The 27,846-nt window shown below is 38.2% G+C and overlaps 1 protein-coding gene across 4 annotated transcripts in view; it reads right to left on the bottom strand.

The window, feature by feature from the left end:
- The window catches only part of PLA2G4A (phospholipase A2 group IVA), a 154,719-nt gene that overhangs the window by 112,605 nt on the left and 14,268 nt on the right, over positions 1–27,846 (bottom strand). For all 4 annotated transcript variants that reach the window (XM_045811363.2, XM_045811364.2, XM_045811362.2 and 1 more), the window contains one exon: positions 9,638–9,740. In XM_045811363.2, coding sequence (XP_045667319.1) covers positions 9,638–9,670 — 33 coding nt within the window. In that variant the 5' untranslated portion in view covers positions 9,671–9,740. The remainder of the gene's footprint in view (positions 1–9,637; positions 9,741–27,846) is intronic.

Here is a 27,846-nt window from a genome sequence, read left to right as displayed (position 1 = left end):
AAAATAGTTACTGTATTAAATTCATTCTGGAGAATTACATTACCATGTGCAACTAAAATGACTGGGTATTGGAAAACAGAACTAGTCAGCCTGTACAAAATCAATTTGATGATTCTAATCTGTTGAAAGTTCTACTGTTACAAAGAAGAACTGAAAAAACAATCATAAAACAAATCCGATGGAAGCGAAGGTGGATTCTGCACGCAAGTATCTCTCCTTCTCTACTTAACTGCCATTGCCTAATTTTAACTCAAACTAAAACCAAAGACTGTTAGTGTGATAAAGCCTGGAGAATCTCATTACTGAACCCGGAGACTGTGAGCATCACAATCAGCAAGAGGCAATTTCAAACAGATCTCAGAAATGTTTCAAAAGAATTTCTGCACTGATGTCATCTAGGAGTTAGGACAGTTTTTTAGATAAGATACCTATTTTTACTTTCACCTCCTGGCATGGAGTTTTATTCTAATCCTTTGAGAGGCACAGGCATTGTGTTACTATTCTCTCACATTTTTTATAAACGGCCAGCTTATCTATTTACAATCTAAACTTGCTGTAAGAATTCTAGTAATGTTGGTGTGCCTAGGTGGCTCGGCTGTTAAGCGTCTGCCTTCAACTCAGGTCATGATCCCAGGGTCCTGGGATCAAGCCCCGCATCAGGCTCCCTGCTTGGCAGGAAGCCTACTTCTCCCTTTCCCACTCCCATTGCTTGTGTTCTCTCTCTTGCGGTCTCTCTCTGACAAATAAATAAATAAAATCTTAAAAAAAAAAAAGATCCTTTAAAAAAAAAAGAACTTTAGTCATGGACTGCCATATGCATAAATTACCCTAATGTCCCAAACACCTAATTTGTCGACAAAATCTGTTGGCTCTAGCAGAGCTAGATTTTTCTTTATTAAAAGAAAAGCATAATCAGAAATCTGACTTGAGTTTCTTCTCTCATGAACAAGAAGTTTTCCCCATTTACACAATAAACATATATCAAATACAGTAACAGTATATATCATAATAAATATGTATATATCTTTAAAAATTAAAATAGAGTTAATTTTCACTGAAGTTAAAAGATTTTAAGTCCTATTTTAATCGGGATTACTGAGACTGCTCTGGCAGAAAACCAGTACAAAAAAGAAGTATTTGATGGTGACAGCTTGTGTCTAAAATACTCATTTAATGACATACTCACCATAAATTTATAGTGAATATAACATCAAGATACCTAAAATTCAAGTTACCCAAATTTTTAGTACCTAACCTTTAATTGAGATATAGATTCTGGTCCAATGGTAATTGAGTAGCCATAGTACCACACACACAATTTTTTTTGAACATCAGCTTTTTCCTACTTCAACACTCCTGAAGAAATCTATATTTTCCTTGGAGTAATTATGGCTGAACTAAGGACCTGGAGGGAGAGAGGTACACTTTCATTCTCCTGGAGGGGCTCATTAGAACACATGAAACACCATGCACACTTGAACCTTTTTCCCCACACATTCTTAAAGATGCTTTGGGTGGCAGAAATACTTATTTAGGTTAGAATTACCGACCTAGCTGATATGTCGTGTTCGTTCCCATTTAAGATGTCTTTGCAATGATGATTTTCAGATGTACAGTTAAGTCTAGTAGATCCAACAGATTTAATTTATCTTTATTTTAAGGAACTTCTTAAAAATTTATCCTTATTTTAAGGGGTAATTTATCTTTATTTTAAGGAACTTCTTAAAAACCTTCTCTTGGTCTTAGTTCATCTTTGTCATTAAGCAGTGAGATTTATAACTAAAAGACATGGACATAAATCAGGATATTTATAATAGATTGCCTGATATTTCAACTCAGTTTTTCTCCCTTGGTTTCCACATCTGTAAAATGGCAATTATATCGCTAATGACATGGGATTTGTCAAGGATTCCGTGAAACCAACCCAGACTCCAACATTATAATTTCACATAGATCTATACTGAATGTCAAGTTTGGGGGATAATTTTACCATCTGTGGAAATCTTTTAAGATGAGACTTTTTTTTTTTTTTAATCTATCTTCTGGAGATTATCTAGAGGCACTACTGATTTAGAGTAAACGCAATGGGGGAACTCCGCTTGTGATAATGGTAGGTTAAATCATCATTAGACACTTCCCACATAAACATTTCCCACAGAGAATAACTAAAAACCGAATAAGGCTTTACAAAATAAGTAAAGATTTTCCAAAACGTAACTGTAACTGACCTCGGGGTGCTCAGATTAAATATTACTCCAGCTCTATCTGTGAGGGTCTTTCCAAATGAGAGTATCTTTTGAATCAGTGACTCAGGAAAGTACGTTGCCTTCCCCAGTGTGGGCTGCCATCATCTCATCTGTTGAGGGCCTGAAGAGAACAAAAGGAGGACTTTGCCTCTTTTCTTCCAGTCCTACTGCTTGAGTTGAAACTCCTCATGTCCTGAAATCTTCTCCTGACCTTGGCCTGCTATTTATACCATTAGCCCCCAGAAGTAGACTGAATTATACCCCTGTCTTTCCTGACTCTCCACTCTGCAGATGGCAGAATGTGTGACTTCGCAACCTCCATAACCACATGTGACAATTCTTCAAAATAAATCTCCGTATCTAGATCTAACTGCTATGGTCTGAGTATTTGTGTCCCCCCCCACCCCAAATTCATGTTGGAATCCTAACACTTCAAAGATTACGGGATGAGAGCTTTGGGAGCTGTAAGGAACTCTCGTGAGTGGATTAGCGCCTTTATAGATGAGAATCTAGACAGATTCCTTGTCTCTTCCACCTCATGAGGACAGAGTGACGACAAACCAGGGAAGAAGGCCTTCACTGAATGCAATCATACTGGTGCCTTGATCTTGGACTTCCCAGCCTCCAGAACTCTGAGTAATAAATTTCTGTTGTTTATAAGCTAAATTAAGACTCTATCTATCTATCTATCTATCTATCTATCTATCTATCTATCATCTCCTTATCTCCTATTGATTCTGTTTCTCTGGAGAACACAGACTAATATAGTAACAAAGAACAAAATAAAAAGGCCTTAACTACCAGGAAAGAGATCAAAAATCAAAGAGAGCACGGAAGAACCAGAGTGGTAAGCACCGTTTTTGCTGATCCAGAGACGAGGAGGCTGAGACTAAGTAGCCTTGAGACAGTGAGAGTCTTCTAAGGATTAGCACCCTAGTAAACCAGCCTCCCTGTTTTAAGTTGAAAATTCCATAGACTGCACTATAAGGAACGACTGGTGTCAGGGAAAGGTGAGAAGCTTATCCTCTTCTTCACTTTTCTAGAACAATAACAGCAACGAATGTGCTATTGGCCATAAAACTCACTGTTAGTTTTGCACAGTGCTAGGCTTTGCCACAGCGTTTTGCCACCTTTATATTTTTGATTTCTCAATAGCAGTGTCTCACCTTCTGATGTCCCTTGGTTAGAAATACCTTCCTTTACTGTGTCTAGGGAATACCTTTATACACATAGCACTTTATTATTTATAAAAGTCTTGTGAAGCAGACACAGCAGGTACTATTCATACCCTGTTTTTCCACACGAGGCAGCTAAAACTCAGCTTCAGTGCTCAGGAGCACGTAACTGAAGACGGGAACCACCACTAGAATACTAGCTCTTTGATTCCTTACCCTGTGTTGCACCCCCCCCCCCATGTTACCATAATAATCTAGAATAATATCTTTCTACTTTCCCGGTAAAATTTCCAGTCACCCCACAATGACGTTTTTCAAAGGTCCGTGTATTTTAGCAGGCAGTCACGCTAGCACACCCGTGTGGTTGACTATGTCTAATGTGAAGACAACCTTGGGTTCTGTGGATGTGGGACAGTGGCATAAGTCAGGTTGGAAGAGGTGTGGATTCTTTTTCACTCCAGGGAAGTGACTCATTTTCAGAGTAAAAAGATGGAAATTTTTATAAATAATTTATACTTGACCTATCCTTGTAAAATTGGCCCCCAAAAATTTCAATAAATTCTGGAGACACAAACATCCTTCAGGTGAGAAAGTACCTCACGAGGACTCTAAACATATGGACACTGAATTCTGCCATTTTCTATCAGGTTCTTAAAAGCCAGCACTGCGGGAAGCACGAGAACTTGCTGGCTGTGAACTGCTGTATCAGCCCACGGGGTTCCCCAACATGTCACAGCATCACAGGTGTGGGGAAAATAAGGCCAATCTTCTGTGCCTTGAGGCAGACAAAACGGTGTTGGCCCGTCTGGCACCACTTGTGACAAGTCAGCTGACTTACTTTTCCCCATCTTTCCTCTTTACTAAAATTGTTCTGTGCTGAGTATGCTCACGTATATATTTTGAAAAGTATCTTTCTGTGAAAACTAGAGTAGGGAATTTTGTCACTAAAACAATTTACACAGACATACACACAGTCTTTTTCATACATACAGAAAGAACAAGAAGAACAAAACTATAAAGCTCTTAGGGATCCTCATTTGAAAGTGCTACACATCGGAATGCAAATTAAATGTCCCGCTCTGACGCTGGGCAAGGTAAGGAAAACCGTGACACGGTTAGGCGGTTTGCAGGCTTCATCATATTCAGATGCCGCATAGGCAATTACTATGTCCTCACTATTTAGCTGTAGTTAAAATTTGCGAGAAAAGGTGACAGCAATGAGTTTTAAAATATCCAGAGTGCAGTTTGATTTTTAAACATACTCTGTCATGTTAAGAGAAGAAACTACATGGCCAGCTCACAAGGTCATCTGACAAGAGACATGTGGGGACTATACAATGGTCAGTAAGAAGGCTTGGTCAGATTGAGGTAGGAGAGGGAAGGGTATTTGGAATAATCATGTACTTTGAAATGTATTACACTCCAATCATACTGAACTTCTTCATTTCCTTAAATGAACTTTCTCATCTCCAGATTACCTCACATTTGTTTTTTTCCAATCCAGAAAAGTAATTTTCTCCTTCTTCACTTTCCTTGTGCTAAACCTTCAAGTCTGTGCTTACATGTCACTCCCTCTAGGAATGTCAGGAGGATTCCTATCATTAGTTATTCATGTTGTATATTCCCAGAGTAATCTTCATTGTCTCATACCAGAGCTCTTTCTAAACATTATGGTTACTAGTGTGTGAATAAATCGTTTGTCTGCTAAGCATAAACTCAGTTCAGGGACTCTGTCTGATTCACTGTTGCATCCCGAGTACCTACTGACAACCTACAGGGAGTGGTACAAATGGGCATTCAATAAATAATGATAAGTGCTCAGAAAAAAGAAAATTAAAATAGGTTTAAAAGTAGAATGAAAGTCCAAATGTTAGTACTCAGAATTATTGTTGGTCTTTGTCTTAAGCTCAGGGGTATAGACCTTTACCTTATCTTCCCTTTTCAGTTCCCAGTGCCAAATTTCATGTAAAAGTTTAAGAATGAACACTTTGATTAAATTCTCTGAGAGTTATAGGAATTACTGGTGGGGTGAGAAAAAATTAATCTGCACATATATACAGAAACTTCATTAATATGAAAAAACAATATTTTCATTGTTTAAATGCATCTATAGAAAACCATAATTGTGGAAAGTAGGATATTGTTTCAGAAAACAAAGATATCTTGGGGCGCCTGGGTGGCACATTCGTTAAGCGTCTGCCTTCGGCTCAGGGCATGATCCCGGCGTTCTGGGATCGAGTCCCACATCAGGCTCCTCTGCTGGGAGCCTGCTTCTTCCTCTCTCACTCCCCCTGCTTGTGTTCCCTCTCTCGCTGCCTGTCTCTCTCTCTGTCAAATAAATAAAATTAAAAAAAAAAAAAAGAAAACAAAGATATCTAATTTTCAACCCTGATTATATGCTTTTTAAAAAAAGATTTTATTTATTTATTTGACAGAGAGAGAGAGAGTAAATACAAGCAGGGGAGCAGCAGAGGGAGAGGAAGAAGCAGGCTCCCTGCCAAGCAGGGAGCCCCATGTGGGGCTCATCCCAGGACTCTGGGATCATGACCTGAGCCGAAGGCAGACGTTTGACTGAGCCACCCAGGCGCCCCTGCCTTTTTTTTTTTTTTTTTTTTTTTAAGATTTTTTAGTTTATTTATTTGAGAGAGAGAAAGCACAAGCATGAGCGGGGGAGGGGGTTGGAAGAGGGAGAAGCAGACTCCTGCTGAGCAAGGAGCCCAGTGCTGGGCTCGATCCCATCATGACCTGAGCTGAAGGCACACACTTAACTGACTGAGCCACCCAGGCACCCCTGATTATATGCTTTTCACAAAAAACACACTTTAAATATAAGGAAAAACATAAATTGAACATAAAACGACACATACACTAATCAAAGAAACTAGAAGAGGTCAAATTAATAAAAGACAAAGTAAAATTTAGAACAAAGTTATTATTAGAGATTTAAAAAGGACTTACAGTGACAAAACATCAATTAGAGAAATATATACATCCAGAAGTTATATGCACTAATAACATTTCTTCAAAATTCATAAAGCAAAAGTTGAAAATGGAAACATACTGTTGTATATGCAACATTTACCAAAATAGAAAATATGCTTGCCCATAATCATGTATAAACATATTGCAAAAAACAAAAAATCATGCAGAGTATGTTCTCTGAACATAGTAGAATTAGATTAGAAATCAAAGACAAAGACAACTGTTTGAAAATTAATATACACATGTCTAAGTACCCATGAGTCAAAGCTCAGTTCAGGGACTGAATTAGAAAAAGTTAGAAAATATTTTTCATTGAGCAATTATGAAAATGTGACATTTCCAAACCTATGTGCTTTATCTAAAGTAGATGGTCTACAATTAATAAAGCTCTAAGGATAAATATTTAAAAATTTAAAAGGAGGAAGTAAAATTGGCATTATTCACAGATACATGAATGTGTAAGCTGAAAATCCAAAAGAACCTACAAACTGTTAAAATTAATAAAGAAATTCAGTAAGTTTACTAAATATACAAAGATCAATTGTATCTTGATCTAAATGCAAAAACTAATTGGAAAATAAAATTTACAAATAATGACACTAAAATATCAACTATCAAGAAATACATCTAAGAAAAGATGTATAGTAATCCCTCTTTAGCCGCAGGGGCTACATTCCAAGCAACCTCCCAGCTGCCCTACCATGGATGCCTGAAACCGTGGATAGTACGAACTCCCTATATGCTATTTTTTCCTGTACATACATACCTTTGATAAAGTTTAGTTTATGGATTAGACACAGTAAGATATTAACAATAACTAATAATAAAATAGAACAACTATAACAATACACTACAATAAAAGTTATGTGAATGTGCTCTCTCTCTCAAAGTATCTTGTATTGTACTCACCCTCCTTCTTGTGATGATATGAAATGATAAAATGCCTAGGTGATGAGATGAAGTGAATGAACGACACAGGCTTAGTGACGTAGCATTAGGTTACTACTGTCCTTCTGATGATACATCAGAAGGAGGATCATCTGCTTCTGTCTAAAGTCACCACAGGTCACTGAAACCACAGGTAAGGAGGGAATACTATAAAAGATTTCTTATTGAAGTCAATAATACACTCCTGAGAGAATTAAAGATAATCTAAATAAATGGGTTATTAATGGGTGGGAAGATTCAATATCATTATCATATCATCTCTTCCTTAATTGGTCTATAAAATCATTACAGAGCCAATAAAAATTCCAGCAGTTTTGTGTATATGTGTGTTTGTGCAAATTGACAAACTGACTGCAAAATTTATATGGAAATGCAGAAGACTGAAAACAGTCAAGACAATCTTGAAGAAGAAAAAGCTGGAGGATTTTACACTACCATACATAAGATACATTTCAAAGCTACAGAAATTAAGATGGGACACCTGGGTGGTTCAGTTGGTTAAGCATCTGCCTTTGGCTCAGGTGGGGACAGTCCCGCATCGGGCTCCTTGCTCAGCGGGGTGCCTGCTTCTCCCTCTGCCTGCTGCTCCCCCTGCTTGTGCGCTCTCTCTCCCTGACAAATATAAATAAATCTTAAAAAAAAAAAAGAAATTAAGATAGACGTACAACTGGCATTATACAACAAAGCCTAACAGACCAATAGAAGAGCATGCAAATCAACCACACACATAAGGCTGTTGGATTTACGGTAGAGGCGCCATTGCCATTCAGTGAGAGGAGAGTTATCGGGGGACTACAGAGTTCGTAGTATATTCAGATAAGGGAATGCTACATGGCAGTGTAAAAGTGTGCAATTCTGCTGCTTTACAACAACATGAATGAATCTCACAGATGTAATGCTGAAGGCAGGTATCTCTACGAAGGTCAAGAACAGGCCACATTTACCTACAGTAATAGAAGTCAAATGTTGGTTACCTTTGTGGAGTTTATTGACCGGAAATGACAGGAGCAACTCTTCTGCAATACTTTTAATGCTGTGTATTTTTATTTGGATGACGGTTTCATGAGAGGAAAACATAGGTTAATATCCATCAAGCTGAACGATTAAGATTTATGCACTTTATATATGCTATACCTCGATTAAAGACAAAAAAAAAAAAGAGTCCAGCAGGAAGAGCAGCTTGCGAAGAAAACTGAGAAGGAGCCAATTGCAAGAAAATATGAAACAGAACAGAGAAATCTGAAACAGAACCACAGAAAAATCGAGAAGAGTTTTTTTTTTTTTTAAGAGTTTATTTATTTATTTGAGAGAGAGAGAGCAAAAGCGGGGGGCAGGGGGAGAGGGAGAAGAAGGCTCCCATACGAGCAGGGACTCTCGGATCATGACCTAGGCTGAAGGCAGCCGCTTAACCAATTGAGCCACCCAGGCACCCCAACTGAGCCACCCAGGCACCCCATCAAGAAGAGTTTTAAGAAGAGAAAGACCAGTGGGGTTGGGGGAGGATGAGGGCTACTGAAGAGTTGATTGAATTCAGCACCAAAAGAAGCCCTTGAGAGGCTTTTTTGTGAAGTGGGAAAGCTGAGTCCAAGTTTTAATGATTCGAGTTGTGAATAGAGGGGAAGAAGGCACTAGAAAACACTTGTAATGTGTTAATCCTTGCTCTCCAGGCAGGGAAAGAGCGAGGATGGTAGCTAGAGAAGGATGTAGGGTAAGGGAACAAGTGTTTCATTTTAAGTAACAATAAGGCTCTGGATTATTCCTTAGTGTCCATAAAAACTATTTCTAGTCCATATAAACCTAACTGGATCTCAGGTGTGGAATTCAGCAAAGAAATCCTGTTTTTTTCAATCAGAAGAGAGGGTGTATGCTTCCACCTGAGTTTGGAAAAATACATACGAAAATTTGGGATCACTCTACTATAAATGAACCACCTGTAGAAGAATTGGTTTGAGCACACCGAAGGGCAAGTTTACAGAATGCTTTACCCTGGCGACCCATACCCAAACATAGCCTTCAATTTAAGAATTCTTTTGCCTTCTCTCCACCAATTCATGTGAGCGGTAGAACTTACACAGACTGCTAATTGCTAAGTGGCAACTATATTTTTTATTGTTCCATGAAAGTTCTGTACTGTTACACATGTTTTGGTATTTTTTCCCCCTCCAAGTACCTCTGTTCTGGATTTGTCATAAACTTTTACTTTATTAGTCAATGCCAACAAGACTCATGCACACAAATGTATCTGTCGCCCTCCCAGAAAGGATACATAAACAGTAAATGACTTACTATAATGTGCTGATACGGATCTATAAATGACATTTTGGTTTCAATTACAGGAAATCTCTTCACACTTCAAAGGTCTTCTCTGGCACTCTAGCTTCTTTAAAACCTACAAAATAAACAATTGCTATTGTTAAGCTTCCTCTTGGATGCAGTTCCAAGATTTAAATCATGATGAATACGAACCTTAGGAAGTCAAAGTCCACCCAAGGGGACCAGATAGACTGAGTTTCCAGTTGTTTATAAGACCGAGGGTACACGTATAACTTAGGGAAAGGGTAAACATATTTTGATAGTACTGTTTAATTTCCATATTTATTTGTTCAAATTTATTCTGTCAGTAATTATTAGGAAACTCCAGAATTTTTTTTTTGTTTGCATTTGCCAAGTATCTTATGAGAAGGTCATTGAACTTACGAAAAATTAAAACTATGTTTGTACTGTTTATAATTAAAAAGCCACACGCCACTGTTTTGTTTTCTCAATTGGGCTAGTGTTACACAAGTTCATGATAAGAAAGTAACATTTTTTTACCTTAGCTATTTCTTAAAAACTTTAAAGATATGTTCATGTTTAATTTCAACTTCAGTGCGGGTATTAAAAAAAAGGTTTATTCATTCTAAAATACCAGTTTAATTTGGAAGCAGTTAAATAAAAATGAATGAAAAATATGATAATGAAAAAATACGTTCTATACTTTGCTTTCTTATAATTACTCCATGTTATTTAAAATCAAATAAACTATTCAATGAACATCTCTTCCTCTATCATAGATTTTTTTCCCCTCGAGACTGTAAACAACATATACTTATATATTAGTATTCTATATGTCACATATAATTTGGAACATCTTCTCAAATACCTTTATTATTTATGATTAATATGTAAAGTCTAAAATATGTTTTTATTTCAGAATAAATAAAATATAAAAATTTTAAAGTTTTTTTTTTAAGCATCACATTTTAAAAATTACAAAAAATAATTCACGCTCAATTTTAGAAATATGAACTACAGAAGCGAATAAAGAATAAAGCGTAATCACGATTTTATTTCGATGTGTATCCTTCCGGACTATCCAATGCATAGTCATATATTTAGAGTAAAAAGGAAAAGAAAGGATTTGAATTTTTTGACACAAATGGGATATCACGAGGTACCCTTGAATTTTTAAACTCACTTCCTTTGTCATTTTTTTAGCAAAAAGAATAGTATTTATTTATTTATTCATTCATTCATTTTATTTATTTTCAAAGACTTGATTTTTTTAGAGGAGTTTTAAGTTCCTAGCAAAACTGAGAAGGTAGGGAAAGGGTAAACAGAGATTTCCCCACATACTCTCTATCCTCACACATGCAGAGTGCCTCTCCCCTCATTCCCACATCCCCTACCACAGTGGGACATTTGTTACAATTGATAAACCGACATTGACACATCATCATCATCCAGAGACCATAGTCTACCTTAGGGTTCACTCTTCATGTTCTATATTCTATGGGTTTTGACAAATGTATAATGACATGTACCCATTATTATGCTATCATAAGAATATTTTCACACCTTAAAAATCCTCTTTGTTTTGCCTATTCATCTCTCCCTATGTCTCAACCCCTGGCAACCACCTATCTTTCTACTGTCTCCATGGTTTTGCCTTTTACAGAACGTCACATAGTTGGAAATCATATAGTACACAGCATTTTCAGATGAGCTTCTTTAACTTAGTAATATGCATTTAGTAAGTTTTCTCCATGTCTTTTCTTGGCTTGAGAACTCATTTCTTTTTAGACCTACATACTATTACCTGGCCCGGATGGACCACAGCTGATTTATCCATTCACCTACTGAAGGGCATCTTGGATGCTTCCAAATTTTAGCAATTGTGAATGAAGCTGCTATAAACATCTATGTACACCTTTTTGTGTGGGCATAAGATCTCATTTCCTTTGGGTAAATATCAAGGGGCATGAATGCTGGATCATACAGTAAGAATATGTTTAGGTTGAAAAGAAACCACCAAACTATCTTCCAAAGTTGCTGTACCATTTTGCATTCCCACTGGCAATATTTAACACTTGTGTTGCTCACATCTTCACCCACACTGGATGTTGTCAGTGTTGTAGATTTGGGCCATTCTAACAGCTGCACAGTGCTGCCTCCCTGTTGTTTTAGTTTTCATTTCCCTGATGACATATGATGTGAACTTCTTCTCATATGTTTGCTTGCCATCCAGATATCTTCTTTGGTGAAGGTTCTGTTAAGGTCCTTCGCTCATTTAAAAAAGCAGGTGGGTTTTTTTTTTATTGTTAAGTTTTAGGAGTTCTTTGTATATTTTGGATAACGGACGGTCCTTTTTCGGATGTGTCTCTTGCAAATATTTTACACTTCATTACTTTGTAATGTGAAAAATATGAACCAATATTATAAGAAAGATAAAAATCGCTCATAGTCCCCTATTTAAGAATTATATAAAATGAAAATCTCCTTTCTTCCTTGTCCTGGCTCATCAAGACTCATTATTTTTACCAGAGAAAAAAACTTTTTAAAATACAACATCTATTTATTTCAATCACTTTGTAAGCTCCTGGAAGTTGATTTCTATCTTCAAACAGTACATTTTCATCAAGATGAAACAGTCTATATTTCCTCTACATCATTACCCCTTAGAAATGAAGCAATTTCTTTTTTTTAATTTTAAAACAAATTTATTTATTTGAGAGAGAGGGAGATAGAGAGAGAGAGAGACCATGAGCAAGGCAGAGGGAGAAGCAGACTCCCCACTGAGCAAGGAGCCCGATGTGGAACTCGATCCTGAGACCCTGAGATCATGACCTGAGCTGAAGGCAGACACTCAGCCAACTGAGCCACCCAGGCACCACTTAGTGAAGCCATTTCTTAATAGGATTCTTCTTTCGAGTACATGATAGGCCACGTGAAGCTCCTGGACCCAAGAACACGAAGGCTTTATGTTGCTGCAGCAATGGTACTCCCTGAGAATTATGTTCCTTTTCTAGAAGCTGAAAAGTCCATACAGTTGCACAGCAATGCCAGGAGGGTACTACTATCAGGGATTCAATGCCTAAGGGAAAAATCATATTATTTTCTTCATTGAAGCAGCATAATTTGGTAAAAACAACACTGGATAAGGGATTAGAAAGACCTTGATTCAAACTCCAGTTTCACATTTTAAGACCCAGTGTATTCTACCACAAATGGAAATAGTACTACCTTTAATGTTGTAGTGAGGACTAATGAATTAATCATGGTGAAAGGTGCCTATCACATAGTAAATACTCAATGCATGCAAGCTTCCTTTTTTAAAAAAAAATTTAAGTTTTATTTTAATTCCAGTTAGTTAACATGCAGTATTTTATTAGTTTCGGGTTTACAATAGAGTGATTCAACAATTCCATACATTACCCAGTCCTCATAATGACAAGTGCCTCCTTAATCCCCAGCACCTCTTTCATGCCCCCCCCCTCTGGTGACCATCAGTTTGTTTTCTATAGTTAAGAGTGTTTCTTGGTTTGTTTCTCTCTCTCTCTCTCTCTCCCCTTTACTCATTTGTTTTGTTTCTTAAATTCCATATATGAGTGAAATCATATGGTATTTTTCTTCTCTGACTGACTTATTTCACTTATTAGCATTATACCCTCTAGTTCCATCCATGTTGTTGCAAATGGCAAGATTTTATTCTTTTTATGGCTGAATAACACTTCATTTTGTATACATATACTGAATGTATGTATACATATATATATATATATATATATATATCATATATATATCATACCTTCTTTATCCATTCATCAATTGATAGACACTTGGACTGCTTCCAAATCTTGGCTATTGTAAATAATGCTGCAATAAACATAGGGGTGCATACATCCCTCCGAATTAGTGTTTTTGTATCTTCTGGGTAAATACCTTGTAGTGCCATTGCTGGATCACAGGGTAGTTCTATTTCTAACTTTTTGAGGAAACTCCATACTGTTTTTCACAGTTGCTGCCCCAGTCTGCATTCCCATGAACAGTTCAAGGAGGTTGCTTTTTCTCCACATCCTCGCCAACACCTGTTGTTTCTTGTGGTTATCTTAGCCATTTTGACGGGTATGACGTGATATCTCATTGTAGTTTTGATTTGCGTTTCCCTGATGGTAAGAGATGAAGGACATCTTTTCACGTGTCTCTTGGCATCTGGATGCCTTCTTTGGAGAAATGCCTGTTCATGTCTTCTGCCCATTTTAAAATCGGATTGTTTTTTGGGTGCTGATTTTTAGAAGTTCTTTATTTTTTAGAGAGAGAGTGGGAGCAGGATGGGGGTAGGGAGCAGAGGGACAGGGAGAAAGAGAATCTTAAGCAGGCTCCATGCACAGAGCAGAGCCCAAAGTGGGGCTCCATCTCATGACACTGAGATCATGACTTGAGCCCAAATCAAGAGTCAGATGCTTAACCAATTGAGCCACGCAGGCACCCCAAGAAGTTCTTTATATATTTTAGATACTAACCCTTTATAGGATATGTCATTTGCACATATCTTCTCTCATTCTGTAGGTTGCTTTTTAGTTTTGTTGGTTGTTTGCTTAGCTGTACAGAAGGTTTTATTTTGACGTAGTCCTAAGAATTTATTTTCGCTTTTGTTTCCCTTGCCTCGGGAGACATATCTAGAAAGAAGTTGTTACAGCTGAGGTCAAAGAGGTTACTGCTTGTGTTCTTCTCTAGGACTTTTATGGTTTCAGGTCTCACATTTAGGTCCTTAATCCATTTTGAATTTATTTTTGTGTCTGGTGTAAGAAGGTGGTCCAGTTTCATTCTTTTTTATATAGCTGTCCAGTTTTTCCAACACCATTTGTTGAAAAAACTGTCCTTTTCCCATGAGATATTCTTTCCTGCTTTGTCAAGGATTGACCATATAGCTGTAGGTTTATTTCATATAGTTGTGGGTTTTCTACTCTGTTCCATTGGTCTGTGTGTGTTTTGTGCCCGTACCATACTGTTTTGATCACTACAGCTTTGTAATAAAACTTGAAGTCTGGAATTGTGATGCCTTCAGCTCTTCTTTTCTTTTTCAAGGTTGCTTTGGCTATTTGGGTTCCATATACATTTTAGAATTGTTTGTTCTAGTTTTGTGAAAAATGCTGTTGGTATTTTGATAAAGATTGCATTAAATGTGTAGATTGTTCTGGGTAGCATAGACATTTTAAGAATATTTGTTCTTCTAATAATCCATGAGCATGGAATGTCTCTCCATTGCTTTGTATCATCTTCAATTCCTTTCATCAGTGTTTTATTGTTTTCAGAGTACAGACCTTTCAACTCTTTAGACAGGTTTACTCCTAGCTATCTTATGGTTTTTGGTGCAATTGTAAATGGGATTGATTTCTTGATCTCTCTTTATGCTCCTTCATTATTGGTGTATAGAACTGCAACAGATTTCTACACATTGATTTTGTATCTTGTGACTTTACTGAGTTCATTTATCAGTTCTAGCAGTTGGGCGAGTCTTTTAGGTTTTGTATATAAAGTATCATGTCATCTGCAAATAGTGAAAGTTTGACTTCTTCCTTACTGATTTGGATGCATTTCTTTTTGTAGTCTGATTGGTGAGGCTAGGACTTCCAGTGCTATGTTGAATAAAACTGGTGAGAGCGGACATCCTGTTGTTCTTGACTTTTGGGGAAAAGCTCTTAAAAACAACAACAGCAACAACAAACCTCTTAGTTTTTCCCCATTAGGGATGATGTTAGCTGTGGGTTTTTCATATATGGACTTTATTATGTTGAGATATGCTCCCTCTAAACCTACTTTGTTGAGAGTTTTTATCATGAATGGATGTTGTACTTTGTCAAGTATATTTTCTTTGTCTATTGAAAAGATCATATGGTTCTTATCCTTTCTCTTATTGATGTGACCAATCATTGATTGATTTGAGAATATTGAACCACGTTGCAACCCAGGAATGAATCCCACTTGATGTAGTAAATGATTTTTTTAATGTACTGTTGGATTCAGTTGTTAGTGTTTTGTTGAGGATTTTTGCATCTATGCTCATCAGGGATATTTCCCTGTATTAAAAAAGTGGTATCTATCTGGTTTTGGTATCAGGATAATGTTGGCCTCATAGAACGAATTTGGAAGTTTCCCTTCCTTTTCTATTTTTTGGAAAAGTTTGAGAATAGGTATTAACTCTTCTTTAAAAGTTTGGTAAAAAATTCAGTAAAATTTGCCTTTGAAGCCATCTGATCCTAGACTTTTGTTTGCTGGGAGATTTCTGATTACTGATTCAGTTCCTTGCTGGTTATCAGTCTTTTCAAATTTTCTATTTCTTCCTGGTTCAGTTTTGGTAATTAATATGTTTCTAGGAACTTATCCACTTCTTCTAGGTAGTCCAATTTGTTGGCATATAGTTTCTCATGATCGTCTCTTATAATTGTTTATATTTCTGTGGTGTTGGCTATTTCTCCTCTCTTATTTATTTGACTCCTTTCTCTTTTTTTCCTTGATAAGTCTGGCTAGAGGTTTATCAATTTTATTGATTCTTTCAGAGAACCAGCTCCTGGTTTCACAGATCTGTTCTATTGCTTTTTTAGATTCTACATCATTTATCTCTGCTCTAATCTTTATTAAGTCTTTCCTTCTGTTGGTTTTAGGTAATGTTTGTCATTCTTTTTCTAGCTTCTTTAGGTGCAACGTAAGGTTGTTTGAGATTTTTCTTGCTTCCTGAGGTAGGCCTGTATTGGTTGTTAGACCCACTTTTGCTGCATCCCAAAGGTTTTGGATCATTGTGTTTTCATTTTCATTTGTTTCCATGTACTTTTTGAATTTCTTCTTTTGTTTCCTGGTTGAGCCATTCATTGTTTAGTAGCATGTTATTTAACCTCCATGTATTTGTAGCCTTTTCAGACTTTTTCTTGTGGTTGTTTTCTAGTTTCATCCATGCTGTGGTCAGAAAAGATACATGGAGGGGCGCCTGGGTGGCGCAGTCGTTAAGCGTCTGCCTTCGGCTCAGGGCGTGATCCTGGCGTTCTGGGATCGAGTCCCACATCAGGCTCCTCCGCTGGGAGCCTGCTTCTTTCTCTCCCACTCCCCCTGCTTGTGTTCCCTCTCTCGCTGTCTGTCTCTCTCTGTCAAATAAATAAATAAAATCTTAAAAAAAAAAAAAAAGAAAAGAAAGGATACATGGAGGAATTTGATCTTATTGTATTTGTTGAGGTTGGTTTTGTGGGCTAATATGTGATCTGTTCTGGAGAATATTCCATGTGCACTTGAAAATAATGTGTATTCTGCTGTTTTGGGATGGCATGTTCTGAATATATCTGTGAAATACATCTGGTCCCGTGTCATTCAAAGCCATTGTTTCCTTATTGATTTTCTGTTTAGATGATCTGTCCATTGACGTTAGTGTTAAAGTTCCCTATTATTATTGATTAGTTCCTTTAGGTTTGTTACTGTTTTAGTGTTTGGGTACTTCTATGCTGGGTGCATAAATATTTACGATTATTATATCTTCTTGTTGGATTGCCCCCTTTATTATTATATAGTGTCCTTCACTGTCTCTTGTTACAGTCTTTGTTTTAAAGTCTATTTTGTCCAAAACAAATATTGCTACTCAGGCTTGCTTTCTTCCTTTTTTTTTTTGATATTCATTTGCATGATAGATGGTTCTCCATCCCCTTACTTTCAATCTGCAGGTGTCTTTAGGTCTAAAATGAGTCTCTTGTAGGCAGCATATAGATAGGCCTTGTTTTTTAATCCATTCTGTCAACTTATGTCTTTGAATGGGAGTGTTTAGTCAATTTACATCCGAAGTAATTATTGATAGATATGCATTTATTGCCATTTTATTACTTGTTTTGTAGTTTCTGAAGATATTCTCCAATCCTTTCTCCTTTTGATGTTCTGCTGATTTTCTTTAGTGATATATTTGGATTTCTTTCTCTTTATTCTTTGCATGTTTACTAGTGGTTTTTGATATATGGTTACCATTAGGTTTGCATATAACCTCTTTTGCATATAGCAGTCTATATTAAGTTGATGGTCATTTAAGTTTGAACTCATTCTTTTCCTCTCCCCTACCCTCCCCTCTCCACATTTTAGGTATATATTATATTTTATATCCTTTTTTTGTGTGAGTTCATTGACTTTTTACAGAAATATTCATTTTTATTGCTTTTGTGTTGCAAGTTCCCTTTTAAAGATCAAGATTACATAGACTGACCACTAATAACTATACATTTACTTTGAAAGATGTACTGTTTGCCATAATTATTGTCGGAAAATCAGAACATGTTGATGGAGTCACCATTCAACAAACAAATACCTACAATATACCTATAAAACACTTTGTACTGGAAGCAGACCATTTGTGTAATATGAAACTTTAGTCTTCTAGACTTTTTACTTGATACTATCCCTCTCGGAATCTTGAAAGGTTAGCAGGACCATGGTAGTTATACTCACCAAAATTTGCATGTTAAAAGCAGTACTAATGACAGTGACAGGGCACAGGAGTGTTTGCTACTCCACAGCCTTTCAATTCACAAACAGTAGCTTTACACAAGAGATCATCTACCTCATCTCTGGTAGGCACGAGAATGCAATGGTGAATAAGGCCTGGCTTCTGCCTTCAATAAGCGTAAGGTAACATAGGGGTGGCAGAAACTACAGCCTAGCCTGGTACTTCATGCTCACATGTTACAAAAGCAACAACACTCTCGGGGCGCCTGGGTGGCACAGCGGTTAAGCGTCTGCCTTTGGCTCAGGTCGTGATCCCAGCGTTATGGGATGGAGCCCCACATCAGGCTCCTCCTGATGAGCTGCTTCTTCCTCTCCCACTCCCCCTGCTTGTGTTCCCTCTCCTGCTAGCTGTCTCTATCTCTGTCAAATAAATAAATAAAATCTTAAAAAAAAAAAAAAGCAACAACACTCTCTATAGTTAATGTCTAGAGTTGGAAAGGAATCTTGAAACTCACGCCTCTATAAAAATATTTCCAGTGGTTTCCTATTCCTTTATTCTAAAGTTAGAAATCTTTCTATCTATTCCATACCTATTATGTGGCTTTCATACCTATTTATGACAAACCAAAGTAGGCTTTTGATATCACAATACACAAATGTATACACACACGTATATAAATAAAATATAGAAGTAAATTTGATTTGACAGTTTTACAAAGAACGGTATATCCTAAACTTCATTCTATTTCATGTATTTAAATCTGATAGCAGCCCACCAAATTGATTTCATGACCTACTAATGGAAGTTTGAAATTAGTGGTCTAATGACGTCGAGATGATTTCCATTAACTTCCTCTGTCTTATCCCCCCACCCTCCCCTGTTCTTTCTATGCTATGTCCACACTGTTTTCTTTCTTTTCTTCAATGGTGTCATACTCTTGTCCACTCAGGGGTGTGAACTACCATATCTCTCTATTTATTCAACAAATATTTAAGGCATAACTCCTGTGTGTCAAGCACTATTCCAGTGTCTGGAGAGGCAAAAGTGAAATGCTCTCTCTCTCTCTCTCTCTCTTTTTTACAAAAAGCAGAACTGGTATTTCAGAAGAGAAGAGATTAGTACTCAAAATGTTTAAAGGAAACGTGTTGCTGGTGCCCTAAGTTTGGTGTCAGCAACTTTACTTCCTCTTCTCATTTCCAGCAACTCCATTCATAATCACTGTGCTCGCCACCTAACTCCTAAGTACTCCCCACCACTGTTACTACTGTATCCTGCAGCAAGATCCGGATAGAGGCGCCCCCAATATTAAAACCCAAAGCAGGAAATGCGTGTATGATAGCTACTTGTCCATGTCTATTAGGTTTAGAAATTAAAAGGTAACGGGGCGCCTGGGTAGCGCAGTCGTTAAAGCGTCTGCCTTCGGCTCAGGGCGTGATCCTGGCGATCCGGGATCGAGTCCCACATCAGGCTCTTCCGCTATGAGCCTGCTGCTTCCTCTCCCACTCCCCCTGCTGTGTTCCCTCTCTCGCTGGCTGTCTCTCTGTCACATAAATAAATAAAATCTTTAAAAAAAAAAAAAAAAAAAAAGAAATTAAAAGGTAAATAGATAGTAAAACATAACTCATGGCATTTAATCTTAGAGCAAGATTCTTTTGCACTTTATACCCATTCAAGGCTATGCCTTCTCCTACCTTGGTGAAACTTTGGTCAGCCTCCGAATGTTTCTATTAAAAACTGATATATATAATTTCTAAATATTTATACTTAGAAATTAAAATGCTAGGCCCATGTATTCATCCAAAATTAAACTTGATTTAGAGTTGAAGTTTTTCTCCTCCCTAAACTACAGCCTATAGAGAAAGATGAGGCCGTTGCCTTCTTTCCACCTCTGTCTACAGTCTAACCCTTCTAACTCGTGAACTCTGGTTTTTAACCCCTCACGGCAGGAGAAGGCTGGCAAAGATACAGGAGCAAAAAACTTACTACGTCATTGTACTATCATAAGCAGGCTTTGTGATCTCTGGGTGTGGTATATGTTAAAGCTGATTCCTTTTCTCATAAATAGATGCTTTTGTGAATTCTTCTGATACTCTGCTTTCAAGATGTCTTCCTTGTATTTTCTGGCATGTAGCAATGCATCTCCATTGTAGCTGGAGACTTGCACTTTCTTCTAAGCCCCCACGCACCCTGTGGTGTACGTCCACAAGTCTTCTTCTGAGGTTCATTCATCCTACCAGGCAAAACCCCTGTATAGGATTTAAGATCCTTTCCCATGGTTCTCTTCAGTCCACAGAGAATACTCATAACTGTTTCCTTTCTTCAAGAGACTGAGAATGCAACTGGTTGCCAAACGAAACTCACTATTCTGCTACCTTTGCCCTTTATGTTTCTCAAGTCTGACTAGACACAGCCTATAGAGGAGACACACATTAAACTCTCTGATAAACTTTCTGAGCAGTCTCTTGATTTATTTTTATTTTTTATTTTTTAAAGATTTTATTTATTAATTTGGCAGAGAGAGAGACAGCCAGCGAGAGAGGGAACACAAGCAGGGGGAGTGGGAGAGGAAGAAGCAGGCTCCCAGCGGAGTAAGGAGCCCGATGCGGGGCTCGATCCCAGGACCCTGGGATCAGGCCCTGAGCTGAAGGCAGACGCTTAACGACTGAACCACCCAGGCGCCCCACTGAGTAGTCTCTTTAAAGGCCCCTCTCTTGCTTGTGGGTTAGGAAGTATATCCCTCCCAGATCTCATCACCAAAGGAAGGATTCTAAAGGATTCTACTCCAAGCAGTTCTCTCCAAAACAAACAAACAAACAAACAAACAAACAAACAAACAACACAAAACTCTCTCTGAGTCCTCCCCACATCTCTGCTCTCCTCAGCTTTAATCCCGGTGAAGAAGGCAGTATGCTATTTTAGAGTTAAATACTGTTCTTATCCACCTGCTGTTTTCAAAACGTAAAAGGACAGGCTGTATTACAACCTATTTTAGTATTTGATCTCTTAGGTCTTACGTCTTAGAGCCTTGACCAAAGCTCCACTTTAGTTTCACTTTAAAGTTTAATACATAGGTGTGCCAACTTCCAAAATGGCAGAATGAGGAACTTGGGAAACTTTTAAAAAGCGGATCAAACTGGTCAGAGTTACGAATAACAGCTCTGGAAACTAACCAGAGGACACAGAATACATGAAAAGCCCTTATTTTTTAAAAATCTAGTAAATCTCTAGTCCATGGTATTGTAATAGCATTCTACGGTGACAGCTGGTAGCTACACTCGTGGGGAGCCCCGCATAACATACAGGCTTGTTGAATCACTATGTTGTATGCCTGAAACTAATGTAACATTGTGGATCAACTACACTTCAGTTTTTTTAAAAAACTGATTAAATCTTGGTAAGAGCAATGAGAATCTGTGACATTTTAGCAAGAAGTTGCTCCTACCATCCTCCAGTTCCTCAGTATACAGAAGTTCTAGCTGGGAAGATGGGGCAGTCCCGCGGATTTATAGCTCTGTTGCCTTTCTGTTTGGGGGAGAGAGGAGGTAACTGCATTTGGAACAAGGCATGGAAAGTTCCATGCCCAGAGATGTTGTCAAAAACACCAGAGATACAGTAGCAAACAACATGGGACGTTTAATGCTAGCATCAGGCCATGCTGGTTGGGCAGGCAACAAAACTGCAGACCATTTGGAAATCTCGTAACAAGATTTGGAGGAGATAAGCAAAGAGCACCTTGCTCAGGCCCACTTATTGCTGGCCTGGAAGGCTGTGTGTACCCACAAGGCTGTACCTCCTACGAAGAAAGCAGAGAGGACTTAGCAAGATACTCCCTAAAAGTGAGGACTTGCACATGCAGAAAGTAACAATCAGGGAGAACTCCTAATTTCCCTGTATTTGCCAGTATTCCCCAGGCCACACGATGATTAAACAGCAAAAGGTAGATTTACTTGTTCAAGAGGTCTAAGTAAACCTTTGGCTACCGCTGGCCGAGAGCAAAACTACGCTGGCCCAGGAGCAGCGCTTAGGAAACCAGGCTTAAAAAGAAAAAGGAAAAGTGGGGCGCCTGGGTGGCACAGCGGTTGAGCGTCTGCCTTCGGCTCAGGGCGTGATCCTGGCGTTCTGGGATCGAGCCCCACATCAGGCTCCTCCGCTATGAGCCTGCTTCTTCCTCTCCCACTCCCCCTGCTTGTGTTCCCTTTCTCGCTGGCTGTCTGTCGAATAAATAAATAAAATCTTTAAAAAATAAAAATAAAAAGGAAAAGTGAAAACTGAGCTGACACATTAGAGTGTCAGAGTCTGAACACTGGAGGGGAAGACTCCATAGAACAAGCTGAAGAAGTCAGTAAAAGAAACAGCAACACTAACCTTCCCGGAGGAAGGATGAGATCGTGTAGTTGCTACAATATCTAATCTGAAAGGTTCAGTTTTCAACAACAGAAACAAAACAAACAGACCCAGGAAAATATAAGCCAGACACAGGGGAAAAAAGCAACCAATAATAACTATCTCTTGGGGACTCCAGATTATGAACCTAACAGACCAATAGTTCACAGCATCTGTAATACACATGCTCACGGGACTGAAGGAAACCAGAAAGAATGAAAGGAAAGTAGGACACCGTAACATAGCAGTAAAGAGGTATAGACATCAGAAAAAACAACCAAGTGGAAATTATGGTGTTAAAACATATTGAAATGAAATATTGACTACACAGGATCAACAGCCCATTTAAGCTTTCAGAAAGATCAGCGGATTTAAAGACGCATGAAGAGAGATTTTTCAATCTGACGAACAGAAAGAAAAAGAAAAAGAAGGAAGAAAAATGAACAAAGCCTTAAAGCCTGGGGGACAACATCAAGTATACTAATCTGTAATGTAAATGGAATCTCAGCGGAGAAGAGAGGAAAAAAAGAGAAGAAAAAATATTTGAAGAAATAACGGCTGAAAATTCCCCAATTTTGATTAAAACCATATCAAAAAGCTCAACCAATTTCAAGTTGGATAAATACAAAGAGATTCAAACCTTTACATAACATAGTCAATCTGTGGAGATTCCGAGACAAAATCTTGGAAGTCGCAAGAGAAAAAAGGTTCATCGTGTCTAAGGTAACCACAATAAAATTAAAATCTGACCTCTCATCAGAACGGAGGCTTGAAGGCAGCGTGAGGACATATTCGAAAGGCTGAAAGGACAAAACTATTAACCAAGAATACTATATCCAACAAAGTGAAGAGAAATAAAGACACTCCCACATCAGTAAAGCCTGAAAGAATTTTTTGCTGGGAGAGAAGCATTCACGGAAATAGTGAGGAAAACTTAGGTTGGAAAGAAGTGGCACCAGACAGTAACTCAAATCCACACAAAGAAACTGAGAGCCTGTAAATCATATAAACAATTTGACAAGATAGTGAAAACACAGCACTCTGTTTTCTTCTCTTACTGATTTAGAAGTCAATTGCATTAAAATAATAATTATAAAATTGTATTGTTGGGCTTATTAACAGATGTCATATACAGGGGCGCCTGGGTGGCTCAGTCGGTTAAGCATCTGCCTTCGGCTCACGTCATGATCCCAGGGTCCTGGGAACGAGTCCTGCATTGGCTTCCTTGCTCAATGGAGAGCCTGCTTCTCCCTCTGCCTCCTATTCCCCTGCTTGTGTCCTGTCTTTCTCTCTGACAAATAAATACACAAAATCTTTAAAACATTTTTAAAAATTAAAAAAAAGATGTCATATATATGCAAATAATAGTCCAAAAGATGGGGGAAGATATGCGGCTACAATGGAGTAAGGATACTATACCAGATGGGAATTGATATAAAATATTCTATGTAGTTTTTCTCTAAGCTTCTTTAAAGGACACTGAATGTATAAAGCAGTCACAACACTGTATTATTGCGCTTATAACATATACAGACTTCATATGTATGATAACTGCATAAAGGAGGACTGGAACTAGAGTAGAGCAAAGTTTCTATATTTGACTTGAATTAAGTTATTATTTGCATAAAGTAGATTATAATAAATTAAGGTGCATCTAGAAATAATTACTAGAGAGAAAGCACTACAAAAATCAATGAAAAATATAATTAACACATCAACAAAGGAACTGAAATGGTCCACTGGAAACTATTTACTTAACACAAAGAAATACAGGAACAACAACAAAATGAGACATAGAGAAAAGTGAAAGCAAAATGGCAGATGGCAATGCAACCATGACTACAGCAACATTAAATGTGAGTGGACCTAACACTCCAATCAAAAGCTGGAGCTGTCAGACTGGATGAAATCTAATACATACAGGGGCGCCTGGGTGGCACAGTGGTTGAGCGTCTGCCTTCGGCTCAGGGCGTGATCCCAGCGTACCGGGATCGAGCCCCACATCAGGCTCTTCCGCTATGAGCCTGCTTCTTCCTCTCCCACTCCCCCTGCTTGTGTTCCCTTTCTTGCTCGCTGGCTGTCTCTATCTCTGTCGAATAAATAAGATCTTTAAAAAAAAAAAATCTAATACATACAAAAGAACAATGAAATTGAAATAAGATTTGTAATTTAGTTAATAGCCTCATGGTGATGTCAGTTTCCTGATTTTGGTAACGTACTATGATTATGTAAAATGCTACACTGGGGAAATCTAGCTACAGGGTATATGGGAACTCTGTGATATTTTTGCAATTTCTTACCTTAAATTATTTCAAAATTAAAAAGTTACTTAAAAATCCAATACATGTGGCTGGATCTAATTTATATGTGCAATTTTCATTCCAAAGTTAAGTTCTAAAGAAGTAACAAAACAGTCATATGGGAAAACTGTCGAAAGTTTGCTTTCTTCAGGGCAAAATTACTGGTCATTATTGTTAAGACAGTGACAGCATTTTGAATTCCAGTTACAAATAGGCATCCTTTCATCCTTTTTCCCCCTCGTAGTAGTAGTAGATATTTTAGGTTTTTGTGAAATTAAGGCATTCTGTGCAGCTAGCCACATTAAACACTGGGAAAATGTTTTTTTCCCCACAACTGGCTCAGTCCTGGAAATCTTCTTGCAACTAGGTTGTGCAACCACTATCATGAATGCTCATAAAACAGAAGTTGGGGGGGGGTTGTTTTTTATAACTAAGCTGAATGACCAGCCTTGGTGAGTATACACAGTCTTTTAAGTCTATAGCGAGAGACAGAAAACTCATGTTTTCTTTAATTTCTTTCTTTACCTTTTTTTTTCTGGCTGCCCTGTCATTAAAAACTTTCTGGAACACTAATGAGAGGGAAATTTGGATGTGCTTTTTAACATACTTGCCTGTGCAATGCAACTTTTGGCTTTCCATGAATGCTTAATAGTGTGTGGTCTGTCCAAAACCCTTTTAGTCATGTTGTCAGGGCAAGACGGGCTTCTCTGGGAAAAGAGTGAGCAAGAACCAGCAGCACAGACTGGAGTGCTTTGTCAGTTCTCTTTCCCGCAGAGAGCGAAACACAGACTGGAGTGCTTCGTCAGTTCTCTTTCCCGCATAGAGCGGTAGGACAACAGGAAGACAAGGCGCTATTACTAGGTCTGTGGCACCTGGAGGAAAGAAGGATAGAAAAGCAAAGGATCCTCTTCTCTTTCTTTTCATTTCATTGTGTAACAGAGCAGAGGAGGTAAGAAGGGGCTCAGCACAAAAGTGGGAGCAGGCTTCCCTGCTGGAGCCAGACTGGTGCAAGTTCAAGCTTGTCTCCTTTCTCTGACTGTAGGATTCTGATCCTCAGTCTCCTTGTCTGTACAAGGAGGGAACGGCCCGCACATCTCACAGAGGTGGCCGGATGATCAAATGAAAGGATGTCTGTCAATCAATAAGCACAGTGAGCCATAAATACACCAAATTATCATTTTGTTTTTATTGTTGTTACTTATGAAACTGGTGCTTTTCCTCCAAATTGCTCCAATTTCCTAAGATTTATTTGGCTCTTTGGAAATTTCTAAGAAATTCAAGTAGGCAAATTTGTTAAGCACCTCTTATAAAGACTATGTACTTTTTTCATACTCAGTGAGTTTTATTTTTATTTTATTCTTTTTTTTAAAAGATTTTATTTATTTATTTGACAGAGAAAGAAAGAGCACAAGCGGGGAAGTGGCAGGCAGAGGGAGAGGGAGAAGCAGGCCCCCTGCTGAGCAGGGAGCCCAACGCGGGGCACCCTGGGATCATGACCTGAGCTGAAGGCAGATGCTTAACCGACTGAGCCACCCAGGCGCCCCTCAACAATGAGTTTTAATAGAGATTAAGAAATACTGTTTCTGATCTGTTAAAATTTTAAAAATAAAAAAATACTGAGCCACTTACTTGTCTGCTTCCAAACTCAAAGCTTTCTCCATCATGCTGGAGATAGAAAGAGTTTCCAAAGGCAAAAAGAGCAGTGCACTATTGTTCCCACCATCTTCATCCTTGTATAGATACACGGTCACAATGGCATGACTAAAGGTTTAAATTCTTGGATCATTTTGCTGCAACTTTTTAAAAACTTGGGCTAAGCAAAGAGTTGGCTATCATCAACAGGCACAGAGAAATAAACAACAGGAATGAAGATAGGTAAATGAGCTACTTTGTATTAGAAATGTCTCAAGCCATATTCTCAGTTTAGTATGGAAAACCTGTTAAGAGAATTTCCCTATTCCCAAGGAAATCTAAAAGCATGCCACCAGATACAAGGACGCAGATTAATCAACTACATCTGTTTCCTAAGCCAGGAACCCAATGGTATGGAACTTGCCTTCTATATCCGACAGAGAGACACCCAGTCCCTGTGGCTAATGTCCATGCTTTTCCTTTTGAATTGACTTTTTCTGCTGTTTTTATTCCTAGGTCTCTGGAACTGCTTCTTTCTCTCTCAAATTTCTACTATTGAAAGTTCGTTATTTCCACAGACAAGTACATATGGAATATCGACTAGAGTTTCGGAGAAGGAAAAGAGTCAGGTGGTTTCAAATAGAAAAAAAGGCTTGATAGAAAAGGGGAAATAACTAAGCTGATATTTGAACTCATGATCAAGCTTCGATGTATAGAAAGGGGAAATAGAAACACTTCCTCTAGGAAAAGGACACGAATGGTGAGCCGCACCCACGTTGGAGATGCCTGACCTCAGGCTCCCCTAGTGCCGTTCCCCTGTCCTCACAGCTTCACTACAGGATAGTCTCTGCCTGTCCTTCAGGGTCCTGCCTTAAACTTACTCTCTGAAATAAACCATCTCTTTATCTCCCAGGTTAGGAACCCTGTATTTCCTCTTGGTATCTCTCACCACACTGTTATACAAGACATTTCCATTATACAGAGTATGCCTCCCCTCACTGCGCACAACTATCTCCTTCTCCCTGTATTCCTGTTGGAGCCCAGATGATCACTCAATTACTATGAAGTGAAAAGATGAATGAACAAACTTGGGAATTTGTATGGTGAAGGGGGGAGAAAACCACAGATGAGGTCTTGCGTTGGGAAATAATCAAGGGGAAGCAAAGCCTATTTATAGACCGTAGGATGACAAACTGAAAGATATCTTAGCAATTGCAAATTTGCTTACTTAATTTTAAAGTTCACATTCATTCAACATTTCTTAGGGGCCAGATACTGTGCTAAGTGATTTATATACACTGCCTCATTTCATCTTCATAACAAGAGAGGGGTTATTAGCACCATTTTAGAGACTAAAATAAAACAAAACGTAACCTTTAGAAAGGTTCACACTGCAGACGAAGGTGGGCAGTCTCCCTCACCATGCTCTACAAGAGAACACTGCCTTC

The sequence above is a fragment of the Ursus americanus genome, chromosome 2, assembly GCF_024610735.1.
Source record: "Ursus americanus isolate L20-20 chromosome 2, mUrsAme1.1.p, whole genome shotgun sequence".
In the NCBI taxonomy this organism is placed as follows: domain Eukaryota; kingdom Metazoa; phylum Chordata; class Mammalia; order Carnivora; family Ursidae; genus Ursus; species Ursus americanus.
Note: the sequence above shows the minus strand (reverse complement) of the source record. Positions and strands in the feature narration are given on the sequence as shown.